The sequence below is a fragment of the Falco punctatus genome (assembly GCF_963210335.1).
Source record: "Falco punctatus genome assembly, chromosome: 13".
Lineage (NCBI taxonomy): Eukaryota > Metazoa > Chordata > Aves > Falconiformes > Falconidae > Falco > Falco punctatus.
The window spans coordinates 21,949,908-21,970,440 of NC_137593.1; the positions used below are offsets into that span (position 1 = coordinate 21,949,908).

Here is a 20,533-nt window from a genome sequence, read left to right on the forward strand (position 1 = left end):
CAAGTTAATGGCACTGCTCCTAAAGGATATCAACACCTGAAATGTAACATAACGTAGATTTTTTTTTTCTAATTTTAGAGCGATATATTTTGCTGCTTACTCAAACTGCAAGGAAAAACTGAACAATATTTTCAGTCCAGATTCTACCCAGGTACACATGATTTCAGCTGGTGTGGCAGGTAAGGATCTGTAACTTTTTAGCTTCTTTCTAGAGTCATATCTACAAATGAGAGGTGGCAATAAATGTGCAAAAAGCAGAACAGAAAACGTTCTAGTGATTGAATGATCTGTTTTTGTAGTGGTTACCTCCTTTGGCCTCTCATTAAACAAGCTATCTGGAGAATATGTGCATGAAGCTTTGCATTTAGTGTTAATGAAGATTGTGTGTGTGTGAGTAGTCTTTTCCTGGAAAACTTGCATGCCTGCTCTTTCAATTCTGAGTTTATGAAATGTAAAATGCAAACTTTCTAAACAGTAACTTTTTGCTCTGCAAGCTATAAACACCATTGTTTGCACTGAACTCTAGTTTAATGCTTCTTAATCTGTTTTTTTACCATCACTTTCTGTTACAGCTTTGTATATCTGACTTATTTTTGTCTTTCGGAAATACGCCTGCAGATACTTGTATAAATTATAAGTAACACCTCCTCATCCTTTGTTCAAATACCAGTCTGTGAGGCTTGCTGTATCACTAAAGTGACATAGAAAAGCAGATTCATGTAGGTTTCATATGTTATCGTTTCTGGAAATTGTTATTCTGTATCTGCAGTGTAACTTTGGTATAATTTAGCATCTACCAGTATTTATTTATTGCTTGACTTCTATGTTCTGTTGTTTAGGATCATTAACAAGGGGAGTTAAAGGCAACTGAGCTGAGTTAGAGTTGTGCTGGGGAAATCAAACTTGGGCCAGCAACACTTTACCTATTATTGCCTGTGTCTTTCCTACACAAAAACAGATTTTTCAAAAGTGTTTCCTGTGTAGGCCATAGACACTTCACAGATTACTTCTGACAGTTTTATGGTAGCCTGTTGAAGTTTCTAATTCCTCTCAAATCTTACATATAGTATGTGTAATGTGAGTACTAGCAATCTGGAATAGACTTCCAAAGGTGATGTCAGAACAATCAATAGGATTAATTTTCTATTTAATAGTTGCTAATAATCTCTTACAAAGAAATTGTTATGTAGTGTAGAAAATAAGTGACGTTAGCTATATACTTAAAATAACATACTAATGCTCATATCTAACATGTGAGAGATGCCATAGCAGTTTTTCATAATCTTAAAGATATTAGGAGAGCTGTTTTGTCTTAAATGGGCAAAATAAGGTGCTCAGATGATGCAGTATTTTTTATCACCTGGAAATGTGTATTTTGTTTGTAGGTGAACAGCATGGGGAATGGGATGGAAGGGAATTTCATGAAAAGTTCATCCTAATTAGTTAATTGCTCCAAGAAAAAGGAATGGTTTCCGTGCTTTGTCAAGGGGATAAAACATGGCTTTAAATTTAGGGGTGGTGGTAGGGAGAAGGGAGGAAGTATGGGTAATAAACAAGTCTATCTTCAATTGAATACAACTTATGTAACTCGTGCAGTGCTGCAGGCAAACGAAAGTTCAGAATGTTCCTTATCTTTGAAGTTACTGCCCTCATTCTGTAATGAAAAGAACATTTACAGAGATGTGCTGTAGTGATTTTTTTCCCAATTGCTTGCAGACACACTGTAGTTTGTCAAGGGGTTCTGTATCTGCTTGTTAACTTGCTTCTCTTCCAGAAGGTTGGTATTATGCATTTGTACTTAATGACTGCAGGAGACCGGGGTAAATGTATTTGAGCCTTAATTGCTGTTTGCCTCTTCTATGTTTGTACATAAGTCTTACTATTGAACAATTTTTGCGGCTGTTACCTTTCTCACACTTACCTAGTTCTGCAGTTGTATTTCTAAACTGTATAGCCAATGAAACTGAATGTCCAGTGCAGGCTCACACTGCAGGTCACAGCTTTCTCTCTTTAAATGCCTTGGCGCTGTACACTGCAGATAGTCTCTGGAAGACCTTTAAAAGAAGGTTCTTTAATTCCCAGTACTCAGTACTCATGGTTTTCTGATTTATATGAAAAGGACTGTAGTTAAAATTAACAGTGCTTTCTTGGGAACGTGCTAACCTTGTTTTTGTAATTCTAATATATTTCAGAAAATGCACTTAAACCAGCTATTAACAGTTTTACCTGCAAGGTTTGTATTGCTATATGCTGCAAATCAACTTAAGGAAATGGCAAAGTTAACAGGGACAAGATCAAGTGTGAGCTCTTAATTGATTGACTTAAACAGGTTAACACAGAAGATCATCGTGATATTTGCTTTGGAACTTCAGATTTCTGAATTGGCAAACTGGATAAACTCTTGTAGTAATTAGCAAAAAATAATCGGTATTGGTTTTTTCTTTTGCAGCTGCCATTGGTTTCAGTAAGGAATTGAGTAACTCAGTCTTAAATGGAGGGGGGTGTTGTTTGGATATGACCTTTCTGTTACATAAAGACTTCTAATACCTAATGAGCATGAGGTGATGTTTGCACTTACAAAGCTTTTCCTGTAGGTTGCAAAACACAACTATGCAAAAACACAATTAAAAAAAGATCTGCTGTAATATTTTATGAAAGTACTGTAAGTAGTGAACTTTAGTCGACTTTAAAGACTGTTGACTTGTACCTTAATACATAAGTATCTCAGACTAGATGATCTCATTGTTAACTAACTTTATGCACATGGCATTTTTGGGTGTGAGAAGCTGAGGTATGGTATTTTAAGCATTTTTGTTTGGTTTTAGGCCTGATTCTTCCTTCTCAAGATAAAACATGTATTTTTGGTTTCATTAAGATTCTTCTAGTAAGTGTTTTATCCCAAGGAGGATGAATTAAGCTACATATTAGTAACTGATGCCTTATGCAATTAGAAATTAATGTTTTTATCTTGCTGTGTGTTAGCTTCCAGCATATAATTCATATCACCTTCATACATAAAATATCTGTGTATTTACATGGAGAAATACTCTGCAATCTTTTTTGCTTACTTCTCGGCATATCATGTGGTTCTCTTTTTTGCAAACCTGGACAGTGAATATATCTGAAGCATAATATAAGAATGAGAGCATTTGCTTGTGTGAAGTTAGTCTATCTCTGTACGTTTCTAAGTTAGGCTAAATTCTCAGATTCGCTATAAACTCTGCCTTCTTGTTGCACTTACTCAGCCTTTTTTGCCACAGAGAATAAAAACAGAACTGAATGAGATACTTGATTCTTGTATAGCTTTCTGATTTGCCTTTTTAATGATTTGTAGCCTCATTCAGACAACGTGGTTGCAAATCTGCTGCAGAACTACTTTGTCTTGTAATGCTATTGCTGTTCTCTGTAGAACTCTACTGGCAAACCAACTCAAATGTAGATACTTCTATTTTAAAAAAATTGGGACCACTTTATTACTTACAGAGTTACCATGCTTTTGTAACTTTAGTAGTATGTACAGTTACTTAATACCAAATGAAATGCACGTTTAGTTCATTGATTACTGATATTAGAAAGTTTGATTTCATAAGGCATCTATCTTTTCATTCCTAAGATAAGGCTAGCTTTTTTGAATGATATTTTGGAGGGAGTGGGGAAGGAGGAGGGTTCACTCGTAAGTTTGATATATAGGTAAGTATTTGGAGATATAAAATTGAACTGCTGCAAATGAGCAGAAATTTCAGTACTCAGTGCATTTTACACAACTATTTTAATATCTGTGGCCTGTTCTGATTATTTTTCTTTCTTTTTTTCCTAAACTTTTACCTGAAAACAGTTAGATCTCACAATAACTAATTCACAAATCCTTCCAATGGGATTCGATTTGTACACGTGTGTCTGATGAGGTCACTGCTTGTTGTTATGATACAGAAAAGCCTGTGTCTATTTTAGGCATTTACTGTACATTTCTCCCGTGAAAAGAGTGAGATCGTGTCATCTCATGCTCCCCATCCGCAGGTCACTTCCTGCAGAAATATGGACTAACTTAAACCTCGTGAGTACTGAACTGAGCGTCTCTTGCAGCCTCTAGTGTAAGAAACACACATTGGGTTTGTAATATCTATTAAATAAACAGAATAAGGGGAATTCACTTTTCATTATCTTAAACTCAGATGATGTGCATTGTGCAAAGACATCACTTCTCCTTAACTCTTGAGTTATTTTTTTCTGTGCAGTTCAGGGGAAGGTGAAAAATGCCTTTCACTGATAGCTGCTACCTTACTTAGCTCTGGCTAATTGAAAGTCCCTACTGGATTAAACAAGGCCTTTTGGTTTTTTCAGTGTCCCAGAGCTGCCTCTAAAATGCTGCAGCTGATATTCTTTGTTGCCACGTTATTTCAAAGACCTCTTTTCTTTTTCTTTTTAATATGTATATAATCTATCTGTCTCTTTGTTTTCTCCTTTGGTTTGTTTTTGTTCTACTACTTTGGATTTTTAATTCAGCATTCCATATTCATATGTGTCTTTATCAATTACATTGGCTTGTAGATTAAAAAAACCACCCTCTAACCTCTGAAATATGATGCATAATAGGAATACCTGGGATCTTACCTGTCGGTAGCTGGTATAGCTGAAAAAGTAGATTGAGACAATTCTTTCTGTCTGAAAGTGGGATACAATTGCGTAGACAAAAATAAAAGTGAAGTGCAGGGGTTTCTGGTATTGTCAAATTGGCCTACACTTCTAATGAATCTGGAATCTTTGTTGAGGCTACAACACATTGATAAGCATTGTAAAGTTCACTGAGACTTTTAAAAAGAAAAAAAGGAAAAGGAAACACTTAAGCTTCATAGCAGTTGTTGAAAGCCCCCCCCTCCCTTATTTTTTAACAAGTAATTTTGCTACAATTTTTCTGTATTTAAAAATAAAAGCTTATCACAGATCTCAAATGATATATTCCATGTTTTGGAGTGCTTTCCTTGGTGGCAGCATCACTCAGCTTGTAGTTCATTTTTCTTCTTCCACTATTTACTACATTACTTATATAAGAATTGAGCCATAGTCATTTTATCATGAAACCTTAATTATCAAAGGCTCTTTAAATTGAAAGCTTTGGTATGAACTGTCATGCAGTTTGGGCTTATGACAGCCCTAAAAAAAAGTTGGTTATGTCGCTAAGTGTCTGACTCTACTATTAAGGGTGTTATGCTTAAAGAATGTTTAGAGCAACCCAGGGAGTGCAAGTTTGGGCAGGCTAGGCTGCATCCTGTGCCAACTACCCTTCACTGGCAGTTTCCAATACACTCTTTTCCAGCCTGCCTAGAAGTATCAGGCTGCAGTGGTGGATAAGTATAGTCACCACCGCCTCTGATATCACTTATGTGTTTCCTGTTCCAGATTTGGGATCTACAGAGACTGTTTTTTGGGAAGTTGAGTAGGAAGGAGAAAGGCTTGAGCAGATAATTCTGTAACATACAGTCTAGCTGTACCAAAATTCCAAAGCATGCCACTTAAATAGGAATGCGAAAGATTTTTTTGGTCTTCTTCACTTCTAACTAAGAACTAGGAGAGGTATAAGAGCTGATTTTGTATCTTAGAGAGAAATATTTTCTGGGAAATGGGGTGTTTGTAGAGGAAGTCAGTAATTCTTTCCCACTTTCTTTAAAAGCATTTGCAGTCGATGTGCCCTTCACTGCACAATAGATATAGAAAGATTCTGATTTGAAATAAAAATTGAAAGATTTCTTGGTTCTAATATAAAGACAAAAAATGCAAGAACAATGTTTCCTTACAAGTTTAGTTCAACCAAGCATCAAGTGCTGTTGGAAGCAGTGGAGTTCTATGGCATTAAGTGACAGATCAGAAGGGCACTAAACTACAGAACCTTTTTTTGCAGATGCAGTATGTTTTAAAAAGTTTCTGTGCCTTGTTTTGGCAGAGTAGCTCCCTGATGCTTTGAGTTTCAGCATAATTGCTTGCCTACATGAAATGCAGGTATAAAACAGTTCTGTCTTGTTAGGATTTCACTCACATCATATGTAGGGCTATATGTGTACCTAGACATAGGGCAGAGGAGGGGGGGGAAGCCAACCCTGAACCTTTTATATACCAGAGGAAATTATTTAGTTAAGAGGTTTGAGTCAATTGAAAAATCTTGTTTAATCTTTTGATAACCTCTAATGTGGTTTTGCTATTTTGGCACAGAAATACAGCTAAATCTTAGTAGCTGCTAAACCTTGTAGTTTGTCTTTAGAACTGTAGTTGAAAATCATAATGACCTAATTAAGATTTGGGGGTGAGGGTAGAACAAACTTTAAAACAGTTAAGATCCCCTGGCATTTCTCTTAAGTATTGCAGTCATTTGTGTGCAATGTAAACCTAGATTGTGATTGAATAGAAGTAACATGTATGCGAGCAGTTCTGCTAAATATATATATGTAAGCTGTTAATGACCTTCATAAACAAGCTTATCAATAGCCTGTTTGTTGTATAAGTATTGTGCACCAGATATGCACTGAACAAGGTAACTGTTGCTTTCCCACAACCCCAGTCCATTCCCTTGCAGGAGGGCAGCATGTCCTTGTAGTGATGTACAAGTGATGTATGTCACTTAGAAAGCAAGTGTCTAAATTTATCATCTCTTGCCTGGCCATGTTCCAGCTCTTCCCTTTTTCCTCTTCTCTCCTGCAGACGTGACACCTCATTAATGGTGCATGTGTGGTATTACAACTCTAGATGTTTTTATTTTACTTTTATTTTTTCCCCGCCCCCCCCTCCCCGAGCTGCCTCTCACTTAGCTCTTTTTCTTTCCACGGTTGTGCAGAAGTAAGACTGATTCTTACTTCTTTTCTTTTTCAGTTTTTAATTTCTTTCCTCTTCTCTTTTTCTTCCTTTTCTTTTTCTTTAGCAGACTGAAAATCAAAGCTTTAACTTTTAGCCCTTATGCAAGCCTGAATAGTTGCTGTCTGTCTGGATAGTTAGAAGTCATACTATTTACTTTAACAATTTAAACACTCACTGCTTGTAAAAGTATTCCTAGGCCAACCAACAATCTCTGCTTTGATTTCTAAATAAAACTTTAATGCTCAAATTTAACTGCTCTTTTATAGTTAAGTGTTAAAAGGTCTCTTAACTTACAGTAATACATGGCTTTTAACTGCACCAAAAGTAGTATTTATTCAGTCTGCATGCTTTTAAACTCGGATTGTATTTCAGGTAGCTAATTAAATTGACACAATGTTTTATACCATCACAAATTGCTATAGCTGTATCTGCAATGCATTCTTGTTGATACATTTGCCAAATTGGCTAGTATTAGTCTAGCTAGCTTCGCTGTTCTGTGGTGTCAAAACAGGGTTGGTATGATTAGATAGGCAGAGAAATGTACACAATTGGGCTTATTTTATATGGGACGTCTCTTACTAAGAATCAAACTTACTCAGTATTAATATAAAAGTTTAAAAATAAGCTAAATGTTTATTGGCTGTATGGATTCATAAAATGTCAGTGTAGGACTACAACGGGTACTGTCTAAAAATCAGTATAGTCCGAGTTTTTGCATCCACTGTACCTTACTGTGTGCGATTCGAACTTAGATGCAGTTGCTGTTGTGATTCTATCACATCTAACTCTTTTTTTTAAATATTTTAGGTTTTACTGCGATCACAACAACTAATCCCATTTGGCTAGTAAAGACACGATTACAGCTCGATGCAAGGTATAGTAACAATGGGAAATATCACTGCTGTGATAAGATTTCGCTTACGTGTTCTGAATCTGTTCTGCACCCTAAAATGGAATGATTCTTTAAATATCCAGCAGCTTAAATTTGAAAATTTTATGCTCCTCTGTCTACAAGATACACTGTCATTTTTCTTTATTTCAACCTCTGTGTTCTAAGGCTGCTTGAGGCACTATGGTATACTGGCCAGCAAACTGGAATGAATTAAAAGGTTAAGTCTCATTAAAATAACATTCTACCAACCATATGCTTACATTTTCCATCAGTGATACATTCTCTTTGTTTTTAGCTGTTGAGCTAAACATTCCTGAAGTAATATTTTAGCAAAAGTTTAGAAAAATGCCTGAAACACCCTGGTTATCATTTTTTTTTACATATAGTAAGCTTTAGCCTATAAAAAGGGAAAGACTGTTTTCATAGATCAAAAAACAGGAATTGTTCTAATGCAGGAGAGTAAATAGAAGTTGTTTGGACTTACTACAGAATCAATTACAGAAATTTATTATAATAAAACTTGTAATGAAATAGAATTTTATATAAATATGGAGGAAGAAAGACCATTATATTCCCATCAATGTAAAACTCTAGGGAGCGACTGATGTGGTGCAAGTGTCTTAGTGCAACTACCTTGTTCGTTTTATAGACTTCCTTACTGAAAGCTTAGCATGCAAGATAAAATTCTTTCTGTGGCTATCCTTAATAAATGTATTTAGGATGAGCCACATAATCCTATTTGGAGATCTATTGGGCTTTCTATATTAAGTGCATATTAGCATTTTTTTCTCTTTAGCAGGGATATTGGCAGCTTCAAGATGACCCTAGTTAATACATCCCAGAACTAGTTTTACTGTGAGATTTTTTTTTTTTGTGTGATGCCATCATATGGTTGGGTGATAATTTCACAGCTAATTACAAGGGGGTTTTGATGTTATGTGCAACCTGATGGTGTTTGTGTCTCTGCTTGTTTTTTACTGACTAATCGGTTAAATTGCTTAAACTATAGGGCTTTAAGAAAATTAGGGAAAATTCCAGATTTCTTGTAAACATTGTCTGTACATTTTATCAAGCATGTTGTTCATGTGGGAGAGCTAATTAAGGATCTTCCAACTGTGCAGGACACTGTAATTACATGGGCTAGTCTAGCACGTACTGCATTCTCAGCTCTTCTAATTCAGTAGTTGTTAGAGGCATAGAAACACTTGGCCTGTGGGATTATCATGGCTTGATCTTGTTTCCGTTGAAGTTCCTAAAAGTTCCTCTGATCCCAGTAAGAGCTGGAGAAGGCATGTGTTCTGTTCCTAAAATGAAATTTCTTTGGCTTTCTGGCATCAGAAGAGCTAACTCTTAGAGAAATTTGTCATTGCACTTGTCTAGGTGTAACAGGGATGCATGGGGACTAGGTGCTGCTAGAGCTGCAGCTGTAGGTCCAGCTGGTCTTCCTACCAGCTGTTCTTTGATTTTTTTATCCCCCCCCCCCCCCCCCCCCTTGCCTGTCAGCAAATTGGTGCCAGCACCCCAGATCTCCGCAGTGTCTGCCACCTAGCTTACTCAAGATCTGATGTGCAGCAACATGTGCCTGGTCTTTCTCTTAGTTGTACTTGGTACCTTTTTTCCATTGCTGCCTGACATTGCAGTTTCAAACCATCAGGACTTAAATTCTGCCATCAAGCAATGCCTCACACTACTGATATAGTAGCTGCTACCACTATCTGTCTTGCTTTGACAGTATCTGTATGAGTTACTGTAACTTCTTACAAGGTTATTTGCTGGTTTACTCTGACTTGCTCACTCGGGAGACCTCTGCTGGCAGAATCCATGTGCTTCAAGTGCCTGCACTTGCTGCTGCAGCAAAGCATAGTCTAGTCAGTGTTGTAACGGCTTTGCATAGCTGTGTACAGTATGCTATGTATTTCAATATGCACGACTCAATTCAGTAATCAAGCTAAAAATGGCAGTAAGTAGGATTTTATGTACCAAATATTGCTTGATACAGTCATGTCTAATGAGCATTTTCCTTGACATCAGCAGTGGCTTAGTTGAATCAAGGAATAGTTGCCTGTGTTGTATTGGTTGGTATGCTCCCTTTGGATATGCTAGTTGTCTGCTAATAGCCGTGGTGCCATGAGGCTTGCTGTTGGAACTCTTCGCCGCTGTAATTACCATGCTGTGGAGCTGTTTTTGAAGCAAAATTTAGGGTAAATTCACTGTCATTATGCAGAATAAAATGGTTGGGTTTTTTCCACAAGTCACTGACATTGACAGTTCATTTGGGAGGCTGTTTGAAAGCATTTAGGCCTTTATTGTGTAAGACTGAAGCCTGGAGCTGTTAAACTTGTCTATGTGATACTTCTTATTCTTTAGTCACAGTATCAAGTTTGGCTTGGATTCAGTGTAACGCTTTCCTTGTGTTTAGTGCTGAAGGCCTTCAATACTTTGTTTTGTGTGTTCTTATATGCGTCGGAATTGGAGCCCCTCAGCATCAAGGATAGATGTTTCCGAAGTCCTCTTGTCACTCAAACAAAACTGTTTAATTATTTTCCAGTCTCAAGTGCACCAGCTTGATGTCTGTCTTGTTCTCTCCTTTTTAGGAATCGTGGAGAAAAGCGAATGAGTGCTTTTGAATGTGTCCGAAAAGTTTATCGATCAGATGGTATTAAAGGCTTTTACAGAGGAATGTCAGCATCCTACGCAGGCATATCTGAGACTGTTATTCATTTTGTTATTTATGAGAGTATTAAGAGAAAAATTCTAGAGTATAAGACTGGTTCTGCCATGGACAATGAGGATGAATCAGCAAAAGAAGCTTCAGACTTTGTTGGGATGATGATGGCTGCTGCCACTTCCAAAACTTGTGCAACATCAATAGCATATCCCCATGGTAAGTGGGGTGCATACAGCTGAGAGCCTGAATCAAATTGATAAAGGGAGTCTTTCCAGTGACACTGGAAGTACCAGGTTTTGGCTTACTTGCTAAAGAACTATCTCTTTGGCTAAAGCTTTTCATGTCAGATTCAGCGAGTCAACTTCAGTATAGTATTCAGAAATGGAGGTGGTTTTAAGTGGATTGCTAGCATGGCCTCTTCGTAGGCTCTTTTTTTATTACTATTTTTTCTCCAAAGGATTTGCCAGGGTATGGCCCACAGTACTTGAGGTGAAGGTCCTTTTTGACTTGGAATAGTTCTGTATACTCAGCGATTTCACATAGTTTGTCAGCACGTTCTTGTCCCCCCCTCTAGGAAAACCCGCTGTCTAGTTTAGTTTTCAGTTGCACTTAATTTTCCTGCAAAGTAGTTGTGTATATTTTGTTTGTTAATGGGTTGAGTGCTTCATTAGTGGCAACTTCCAAGATAAAATGTAAGCCCAAACAGTCCTGTTCTGGATTTTAACTAAGCAAACGAACTTTCCTTGCTTAGTTAGATATTTAATACTACCTAAAATTTAACTTATTTTCCTCTTACACATACTTGGTTTGTTTCTATGTTTGTTTCCCTTTTCCGTTGTTTGAAGAGTTTATCTGAGATTGAGAATTTGGGGAGGGGGGAAAAGGTTGCTTTTTAATGTGAAATCACTAACTGTTTTTTGGGAAAGATAGTGAAAAGCAGTGAATGTAACCACATGTGGTTTTGTTTGCACAGAGGTTGTACGAACAAGACTAAGAGAAGAGGGAACAAAATACAGATCTTTCTTCCAGACGCTGTCTTTGCTTGTGCGTGAAGAAGGGTATGGATCCCTCTACCGAGGTTTAACTACGCATCTGATCAGACAGATTCCAAACACGGCTATCATGATGTCAACCTATGAAGTGGTAGTCTACTTGCTCGATGGATAGCAGCATGGCAGGGCTTCCTAGAAGAAGGTGGAAGAGTGAACGACTGGAGTGGACCACTGAATGTCAATGCCAATGTGGTGGGCAAAAGAAAAGTTATATCGGGAACATGCAGCTATGGACAAAACAGAAGGTTGATTGTGGGCAACTATGAATAATTTTGCTGCCTTATTGTATGGTCTCTTAGCAATGTGACAAGTGGGAACTGCCCCTTAGGGAATGCCTTTATATATCTCTTAATGCAAAATCGTGACATTCTTTTCATCTGTTAATCTAGACAAGGCCATTCAGTCATCAGAGACCTGATGGGTGCGGGAGGGGGCAGGGACATAAAATATATTCTTGGGCAGCCTTATTCACATCTCTTGGTGATTGCTCTCAACTGCATCTGTTTTGTTCTGGTTTACTGCACAGTAACCTGTTGGAAGAATGGGCAAGACAGTATGTTCATACCTTTCCATACCTGAAACTTCCATTCAGTTACTCTGAAGATACATAAAGAGACTGAGGTAGTAGTCAGCGTGTAAAGTTTTCTGTGTTGCTACCTCAAGAGAAAATATGGCGCAGGGACCCAGAAACAGAGTTATTTCTTCACTGCAAAAGGTGATACTTGGGGTGTGTTTTGGATTTTTTGTGTGCGTGTTTGTTTTTTTTTTTAAAGTTCGAGCAGTGTTGTAGGTTAGTGAGAGAGGATCTGATTGTTGAACTCTTCAGGTTATCAATCTTTTAATACTGGTATATGTGGATTTTGAGTTCTGCTGCATCATCCTTTTTCTTTTCTGGAACTTCCCCTCCATAAGAGAGACCTAATGAAATATTCTCCTATATCATCAGTTCTCCTTGCCAGTCTGTGTCACTCACACAGCTAAGGAAGAATTTGCTGAGTGCTACTTCATAGCCTCTTAAGGATTCTGAATGTGATAAGAAATCTCAACTAGTTCAGCCTACCATTTGTGAAAACAGGATTCACTCAAATAGTTTCATGCTACCTAAGAACAAGCTGTGTTACCGTAGGTCTGGCAAATCCTGACTTGGATTGCCAGTACCTATATAGAAGTACAGGGGAAGAACACATACCACCATGGCTAAGGTGACCGGAAGGCAGAAAACAGCTGAGGTTGTGATAGGTCTTTTCAGTACAGACAGCCTCTCTGCAGAATGGTGGGGAAAATTGTAGATTTTCTTGTAAGCATTCCCCTTGGTAATTGCTTTATCACTTTTTCCAACTTTTGAGCCTGTGTACTGAACTGCAAATGACAGCATAACCTTGTCCTCCAGACTGTCTGAATATTCAGGCATTGGTTTTGTTCTATAGGCCAACTGCAAAACAATGCATTGTATTCAGCAGTGAGGCTTAGCTAGTTTCTTCTGTCATAATTTACAGGGTTTTCTAAAACCATACAGCTGGGATGTCAAAATCAGAAGCTTAATGTTACAAGAACTTTTACAGCTTTCCAAACAGGTATCTTTTATGTGCACCTTGAGTAATTCTCAGTCTGTACCCAGGATCCTTAGGAGGAAAATTATCATTATAAATTGGAGACAATAGCTTTTTTCCTATAAATGCTGCTACACTGGTGTGGACAGAACTGTCCTATCAATTCTTCCAGTGTGGTACTTCAGTACACTTAAACTGTGCATTGTGTGCAATGGCTTTATTTTATAAACGACTCCTTATGCACTTTGTGGCCTTCTTATGGCTTATGACTTTTTTTTTCCTCTTACTGGTTATCTGTAGTCAAACTGCCTTCGAAACATGCAGTTTGATTTTAAACAAAGCATGTGGTTTGATTTTTGTGTAAGCTGTGCAGGATAAAACATTTTATGCAGTATGATCTATAGCATCTCTGTTGCAGTAGTTCTGTAAGCTGTATGTAAAAGCTGGAAGCTTACAGAACAAATCAGTCTGGGTTTTTCTCATTTTGATTTTGACCCTCATCATGTTCTCCATGCAGTGTCAAAGTATCTGAGTATTTTTTGTACTTCTCTGTACTGACTGTTCATCCTTCTAAAAGCCACCTATAGTCTGCACAGTGAACTTGGAGTGGAGGCTTAGCTGTATTAACTTCCTTCTCCTTGCAAAATGTTATCTTACCTCTTTTGGAAGACAGAGTGTGGTCTGTGATGTGACCAAAGTTGAATTTGGTTTTTTTAAAGAAGCGAGGGAAGTGCCTAAATCTGTGTTCTAAAGTGGATTTTTTTCTAGTGATCTGTCTAGGAAAAGTCTGGACTATTCATGACTCTGACCTAAGTCTCGCTGTGATGCCATTGTTCAGATAACTCGGCCAAGTGCAGGAATAGCTACTTACTGTAACTTTTGTTCTGTAGAAAGTGGATTACTCTTCAGGCCATCCAGATTATTCAGTTGTAGATAAAATATAAGTTGGCAAAGATGATATTTGGCTTTGGAGCTCATGAATACAACTAACTCTCATGAAGCCTAGGCTAATCCAAGTGTTACTCTCCTCTGTTTATTGCATATGTTGTCCCTTGGTTACATGTTAATCTCCCATTAATTCACTGGGTACCGTGTGTGCGCTTTGGGTGAGAGCAGACCCCCTGGAGTTGATAAACAGAAAATGTTAACAAGGATAAATTGCATATGGGAGACAACAATTAAAAGTAGACAATCAGCTTATTCCATTTTTTTAATGGGTGTTTAAGCAATGTTTTAAACTTCAGGGGTGATCTTCTTTTTGGTTTGTTTTACATAAAATGTAAACCCAAAGTTTCTTGGGATTTTTTATTTCAAAACTACCAGTACAAAGTTACCTCTGAAATATTCCCAAAGATCTTTAAATTATTTATATAGTTTTCTTGATATTTATTATAAAAAGTCAAAGGGAATAAGAAGATGCTACATTCAGTAATATCTTCAATGACAGAACTGAAAGGAGTGCATTTTAAACTTTCTCATAACTTAGATGGTCATCTTGATTTATATTTGAATGTAGTGTATGCATCACACTTTTGTGCTAGAGGCAAAGGTCTTGGATCTCTGAAAAGCCCACAGTAATTAATTAGCTTGTTCATATTTCCCTTGCTGAGATGAAACTTAAATGTTATTGCAAGCTGTTCATTTTGACTCGACAACCAGTTAGACGTGGGAAACGCTGTGAGACTACAGTTTCCTGAGCCAGTCAAGAGATGGCAGTGGAGGATGCATCCTTCAGGGAAAAGGAGCCCCTCTGCCAGGGTGGCTGCCTCCCTGTGTTACAGGGCACTGGTGGGCCCTGGGTGTCTGTGGCAGTGTACTGGGGGGACATGGCAAGCCGGCCCAAGTTTGGAAGTCCATAAAAAAAAATTAAAATAACTTAGTCGATGCAGTCACACTGCTCAGCCCCTCTTTTATGCATCTGGTCCCTGTAGAGCTGTGTGAAAACAGGTGAGTTGTGGTGTGTTGGCAGAGAGCTGAGCCTAGCCTTTAAAGTGACTGATAGACCTGCTGTTTCTGTCTGAACTTCTGATCTACTAGCCTGTGTTGTTTTAAAGTAGGTTTACACTAGGGATTTATGGAGGTTTTTTAGTTATTTTAATTGTAACTGAAACATCAACCTGTGCATTTGTTTGTTGACATTGCACCTGTCTAGTTCCCTGTTTACATAATGCACTCCATATAATTCCTTTCCAATTGAGATGTTTGTTAATGACAGTTTCTGCTATTCTGTTTTTGTAACTTTCCTCAGACCTGTAGCATTTTAAAAGAATGCTTCCAGAGACAAAAGATTGGAGAGCCTTTATAAATGTTGCTTCCTGTTTAAATCTGGAAAACAAGCTGAACACTGAAGTGTGCCTAGGTAAATGTATTACTCTTCTTTTTCTTATCCAACTTTCTGTCTGTTAAGACTCAATTATGTAAGTTCAGTTCTACAGGAGAGTCTGCCTACCCTGCATATGTGAATGTAATTATGCCCTCGGAGTCATAGCTAAACACTCACAAATGACAGTTTGAGAATACTTCAATGCTCGCGTGAGGTTTGCTATTATTCTTACATGTAGTTGGCTGTAAACAATGTGCATTTACTCTGTATTTATATAGGTAACTTTTTTGTTTGGATTGCTTTAAACTTCAAAGCAAATTAAAATGATATGCTTCTATTCCAATGTTGCCTTCTGTGCTAAACTCTACACTATTTTTAACCTTTTCATTTTCCTATTACTGATATATACCAGTGCCTGGACACTTGTGATTAAAAGTGAGCAATTCATTAGGAGATCCCAGTGAATCATTTTATCTTGTTCCATTTTCAAGTAACTGAAAATAAGTTATCTGTATTGTGGCTATAATGTGTTTTTTGAAGGGGTTCATGGATGGTTTAAACCAGTTGGATGTGTTCTTGCAGTTGGATTTGAATATTGTTATCTCTGTAGAACCAAGCGTTACTGCCTGTCAACTGAGATTCAGTAACTAGTGATCAGAAAATTTGTGTCCATTTAAAATGCTAGCTAACACAAACCACTGCTGACAAAAAACAAATGGCAGTAATTCCTTAAAATATTCAGTTAATTGCTCATACAGTTAAAACCAAGTCCTTGAATCTGAAACATTAGGTATCATTTTTCTTAAAAGCAGGTATTTGATCTGAAGTCTGTCCTCAGAATGCCTCAGAAATAATTCTGCTAATGTGTATGTAGGTGGTGTTTGGTGATTGTGTGCTGTGTTTTTTCCCCTCAATGTGTGTTCTAGAACTGAATCCTTTGCAGCCTTTAATACAGAGCCAGGCTGGATGTCTCTCATTCTTTCAGCTATTAAGAACTACTTCAAAACTTGCATTAAAACAGCACATCTGTGATAACTTTTCTCTTTCAGTAGGTATAATGTGAATTGACCTACCTTGCTGTGCTTCTGAGACTGTCTGGCTTCCAGGTCACCCAGGCTTAGAGGTGATCAGTCTTTTGGAATCGTACAGGCAGCCAGCACACTTATCCCTGACATATCTGAAGTTATGCCTCTAATTGGCATAATTGTAATTGTCTGTAATTGATCTTTCACTTTAACCCTCCAAAAGAGGCACATTGGCAGGGCAGACCTCAGGTTAAGTGTTTGAGTGTGTTTTGACAAGTTGTGCAGCTTTACAACCTCTTCTGCTTTAGGGGTTATTAAGCTTGCCCTGCAAAAAAAGCATGTACGTGAAATGAAGGTATATGTAAGGTCCTAAATGAGTTATGGCTTGGCATTAATACAGTAGTGTAGCCTGACAGATGCAACCTAAAAGCATGTGAGGTTTAACAATGATCTCTTTCACACAAAGAAAAAAGCCCTTGAATTTGACAATGCACTTAACACTAAAATAAAAAGGTACTTCCAAAGACAAATACTCTTCTTATCTTCTATGCACTGTTGCCAGCCCGTGTGCTTTGTGCTGACTCAGAACATCATTAACTTCTTGCACGGCTTCTATCAAAGGCAGGAAATGCCAGGATAGGAATCTAGTTCTCATGAGCAAATGGATACAAACAAAATGGTGTATTGAACTGTGGAGGGTAGATTGGAGAGGAGGAGCTTCTGCTTTTGTAGATGGAATATTTCAAGGGATGCTCTTAAGACTGACTTTACTAATGGAGAGATGCTTGTTAATGGTGGAACTTCATGAAGCTAACTGAAAGATTTCAAAGAGCACCTCCAGATGGTGAAACCTACTAATTCTGGGTAGGTGTCTGTGCAAGGGGGAGTTTCCTTCCTGAACTGTGGCTGTTCAGAAGTCAGTAGCTTTTCCTGATGCTGCTCCTGCAGCAGACACTTGGGGTGGGACTGAGGATGTAAATGTTGAAATTGTCTGGTAAACTCCAGTGAGACTTGATCATCCATCCAGAATTATGAAGACAGGTGTGCAAGTGTGGCAGAAAATATTTCAAGGGTTCTGTTAATACAGGACTGTCACTATATAATTGGAGAGTAGGTCTTGTAGAACCAGTATTTAAAAGGGAAGACAAATGAGGAAACTACAAGCTCATGTGTCTGTAGCAAGCAGAGCTCTAACTACATCAGTCCTCTGCAAAGTATGTTCCAGACACAGAAGTAACTGTTAGCAAGTATTGATGATGTTAAAATAAGCTGACGATTATTTGTGGTCATCTCTATTTTCATGAAGTTAATGCGGGAGATCCAGTCTATGTTTTTTGTGGAACTATATGATGTGGAGCCACAAAGGAAATAACTAGACTATTCCAATGTGAGTAAGATCTTACCTAAAGAAAATGTGTTTTGTAATGGGGGCTGTCGGATTGGTGGTGAATATGAGTATCTGATGGCCTCTGAAGAAGACTTTTGCAAGAACTCATCTTGATATTGTATTTAGTATTCTGTCAATGGTTTTGGCCAAAGGACTTGGGCTGCATTACTGTGATTTGTGGATGACTAATTTGAAATTTGTAGTGCACTAAGTTTTGAATATGATTTAAAAAAACAACTGCAAAATGCATATTCAATCAGTTACAAAATACTAATGAGAGTTCTGTAGGCCAGGAGTGTCACTTACTCAGTTTGAAAGAAGAAAAAGACTCCAGGTGTAGTCTGTTCAAGAATTATCACTTACCTATTTTAAAAAAAAAGCACCCCAAAGAACAAAAAAACCAGCAGTTCCAGGGTGCTAAAGGGAAGCAAAAACACCACTGTATGTACAAATCTTGGGCTGACCTAACTTGGGGTACATGGACAGCTCTGGTTCATCACAGCTGTAAAAAGAATGTTACAAAAAATGATCAGGGAAAGAAGTGTGTGTATCCTGTCAGAGCATAAAACCGTAGCTTAGCCTCATAGACTCTGGAAAGGGATATATATGGTGATTTTACATGAGGAAAAAAAACTCGGAAGGGTAAGTACTATGGGTGAAAGTTCCAAGACCTGCTGCTACAAAATGAACTATTTGCTGGCTGTTATTATATCTAGCTTAAATGTAAGAAAGTTTTTAATGATCAATGTGAAACAGTCTTTAATAGTAGTGGGAGCAGGAAGGAAGAAGGCACTTCAGAGTGCCTGAACAGCATGTGAAAGGGATGTCACTATCTGGTGACCTGCGATAGCATAGACCTAAATGAGCTCTTCTACATGTTTTAGTAGGGATTAGGCTCACCTGTTCGATGGAGTTAATCATCCTGTGCTTGTGGGGTGCATGTGGCTTGTTTCAGGAGAATTTATAGAAAAAATGAACTAGGGCTCATCTTTTCTTTTTTTCCCCCCTCTTTCCTCTCTTAGAATCAACCAATGCCAAGAACTTGTCTTTCCAACATCCCCCTTCATACATCTATCTTGAAGCAGTTTATCACTTTAACTGAACAATATCCTAGATTTTGTTGCTGATCTGGATTTTTCCCAGTTTTATGCCACACATTGCTTTTCTGCAAGTGTTGTATTTGTCAGTGTCTGTCTGAGGAATGATGCTGTTGTATGCTAAGATGTTAGGAAAGAAAATACTATATCCTCACAGAGCATGCAAGGAGTCGAGGAGGTTCTTGGTGTAAAACTATTTCAGTTGACCTAAACCAGGAGTGAAATTTGGCAATTCTTATACTAATATGAATAATTTTATCCTTGTTTGTTACTTTGCTCCTGCTGCATGTAGTTGTGTTGCTTCCTGGTCCCTGCTGCAATCTCCTGAGCTCATACAGTGTGCTCCGAACCTGGGCCTGGCAGTGCAGGTCCCCTGGCAGGGACCTGGGCCTGGAGTGCAGTGGAGCTGGCAGTCTGAGTGACCTCTGACCCCTGCCTCTGTGGCCTGTCACCCCAAGGTGACCCCTGACCCCAGATTGTCCTTTGACCCCACCCCCACACTGCTCTGTCCTGCTGGTGATGGGTGACAGCTCCCCCCATGAGGATGCCGTGGTGAGTCCCGTGACCCTACATGACCCCTCCCCCCACAGGTGGAGCGCAGTGCCATGCTGACCTCCTTCCTCAAGGTGACCTTTTACCCCTTACCCTACCCATGACCTCTGACCCCCAGCCTGACCTTCACCCCTACTCTACTTTTGCAGATGGCTGACAGAGGGGGACAGCCCTAGCTTGCCCAGGGGAAGGACCTGGGGGGCAGAGGTCACAGGCAGGCCAGAGCTCAAGGTTTATTGGGGGGTGATGGGTCACCAGGGGTCAGAGGCCAGTGGGTTCCTGAGGGTCATTGGGGCAGTAGAGGTGACAGGGTTGGGGTCATGGAGGGGTCACTGTGGTGAAGGGGGTCACAGAGGTGATGGGAAGGCAACAGGGTCAGGAATTCCTGGGGTCACTGGGGGTCAGAGTGGGTCAGCGGTCACCAGGGTCGGATGTCAGGGGACAGAGGTCACTGGGGTTATGGGGGGGAGGGCAGTGTTCCAGGAGGGTGAACAGGTGCCAGATGTCATTTGGGTCACAAGGAGTCAAGGCACAGTCGTGGGGGGGTCAGAGGTCACTGGGATCAACAGCCAGAAGTCATAGGGTCAGAAGCCTGTGGGGTCATAGGTCATGGAGAGCTGGGGCAGTCAGAGGTCACTGGATCTCAGGGGCAGGGCCAAGGGGGCCGGAGACAGTCACCCTCTGCCCTGTGCAGGGAGGGCTGCGGGGGGTCCCCGGCTGTGAAGGTGAGGGCCAGCAGCACAATTCCTTCCTGGCACCTCCTCCAGCTGGATCTGTGCCTGTGTTTAACGGCTTGGCAATGTGGTTTGAATTACTCAAAACAAGAGCGATCCATTATCATCCACATGTTTCCTAAGGGACTAGTTGAGGTAAAATACCGAAACACGACAACCATCCAGCTATGCTCGTAGGGTGGTCCCATATTATCCCCTAATTCATTCAGGCACTAGACAAAGATTTAAAATGCTTTCTTTGCAATACTAAAAAAAATATATAATAATCACAAAACTGTTATAAAAAATACTGACCTTCCCCCTCAGAGAGAAGAATATCTGCCCCGGTCCCTAACTGTTACAGAGAGGACCGTTGCCAAAACTTTATAGCTTGGATGTAAACGGAATATTGCCTCTCGAGCAACAGCAAC

The 20,533-nt window shown here is 39.0% G+C and overlaps 1 protein-coding gene across 2 annotated transcripts in view; it reads left to right on the top strand.

Annotated features, from left to right (window-relative positions):
- Positions 1-15,668, top strand: part of SLC25A36 (solute carrier family 25 member 36) — a 35,590-nt gene extending 19,922 nt beyond the window's left edge. For both annotated transcript variants that reach the window (XM_080410335.1, XM_080410334.1), the window contains 4 exons: positions 79-179; positions 7,651-7,717; positions 10,330-10,619; positions 11,377-15,668. In XM_080410335.1, the coding sequence (XP_080266461.1) occupies positions 79-179; positions 7,651-7,717; positions 10,330-10,619; positions 11,377-11,570 (652 nt within the window). In that variant the 3' untranslated portion in view covers positions 11,571-15,668. The remainder of the gene's footprint in view (positions 1-78; positions 180-7,650; positions 7,718-10,329; positions 10,620-11,376) is intronic.
- The last annotated feature ends 4,865 nt before the right edge of the window (positions 15,669-20,533 follow it).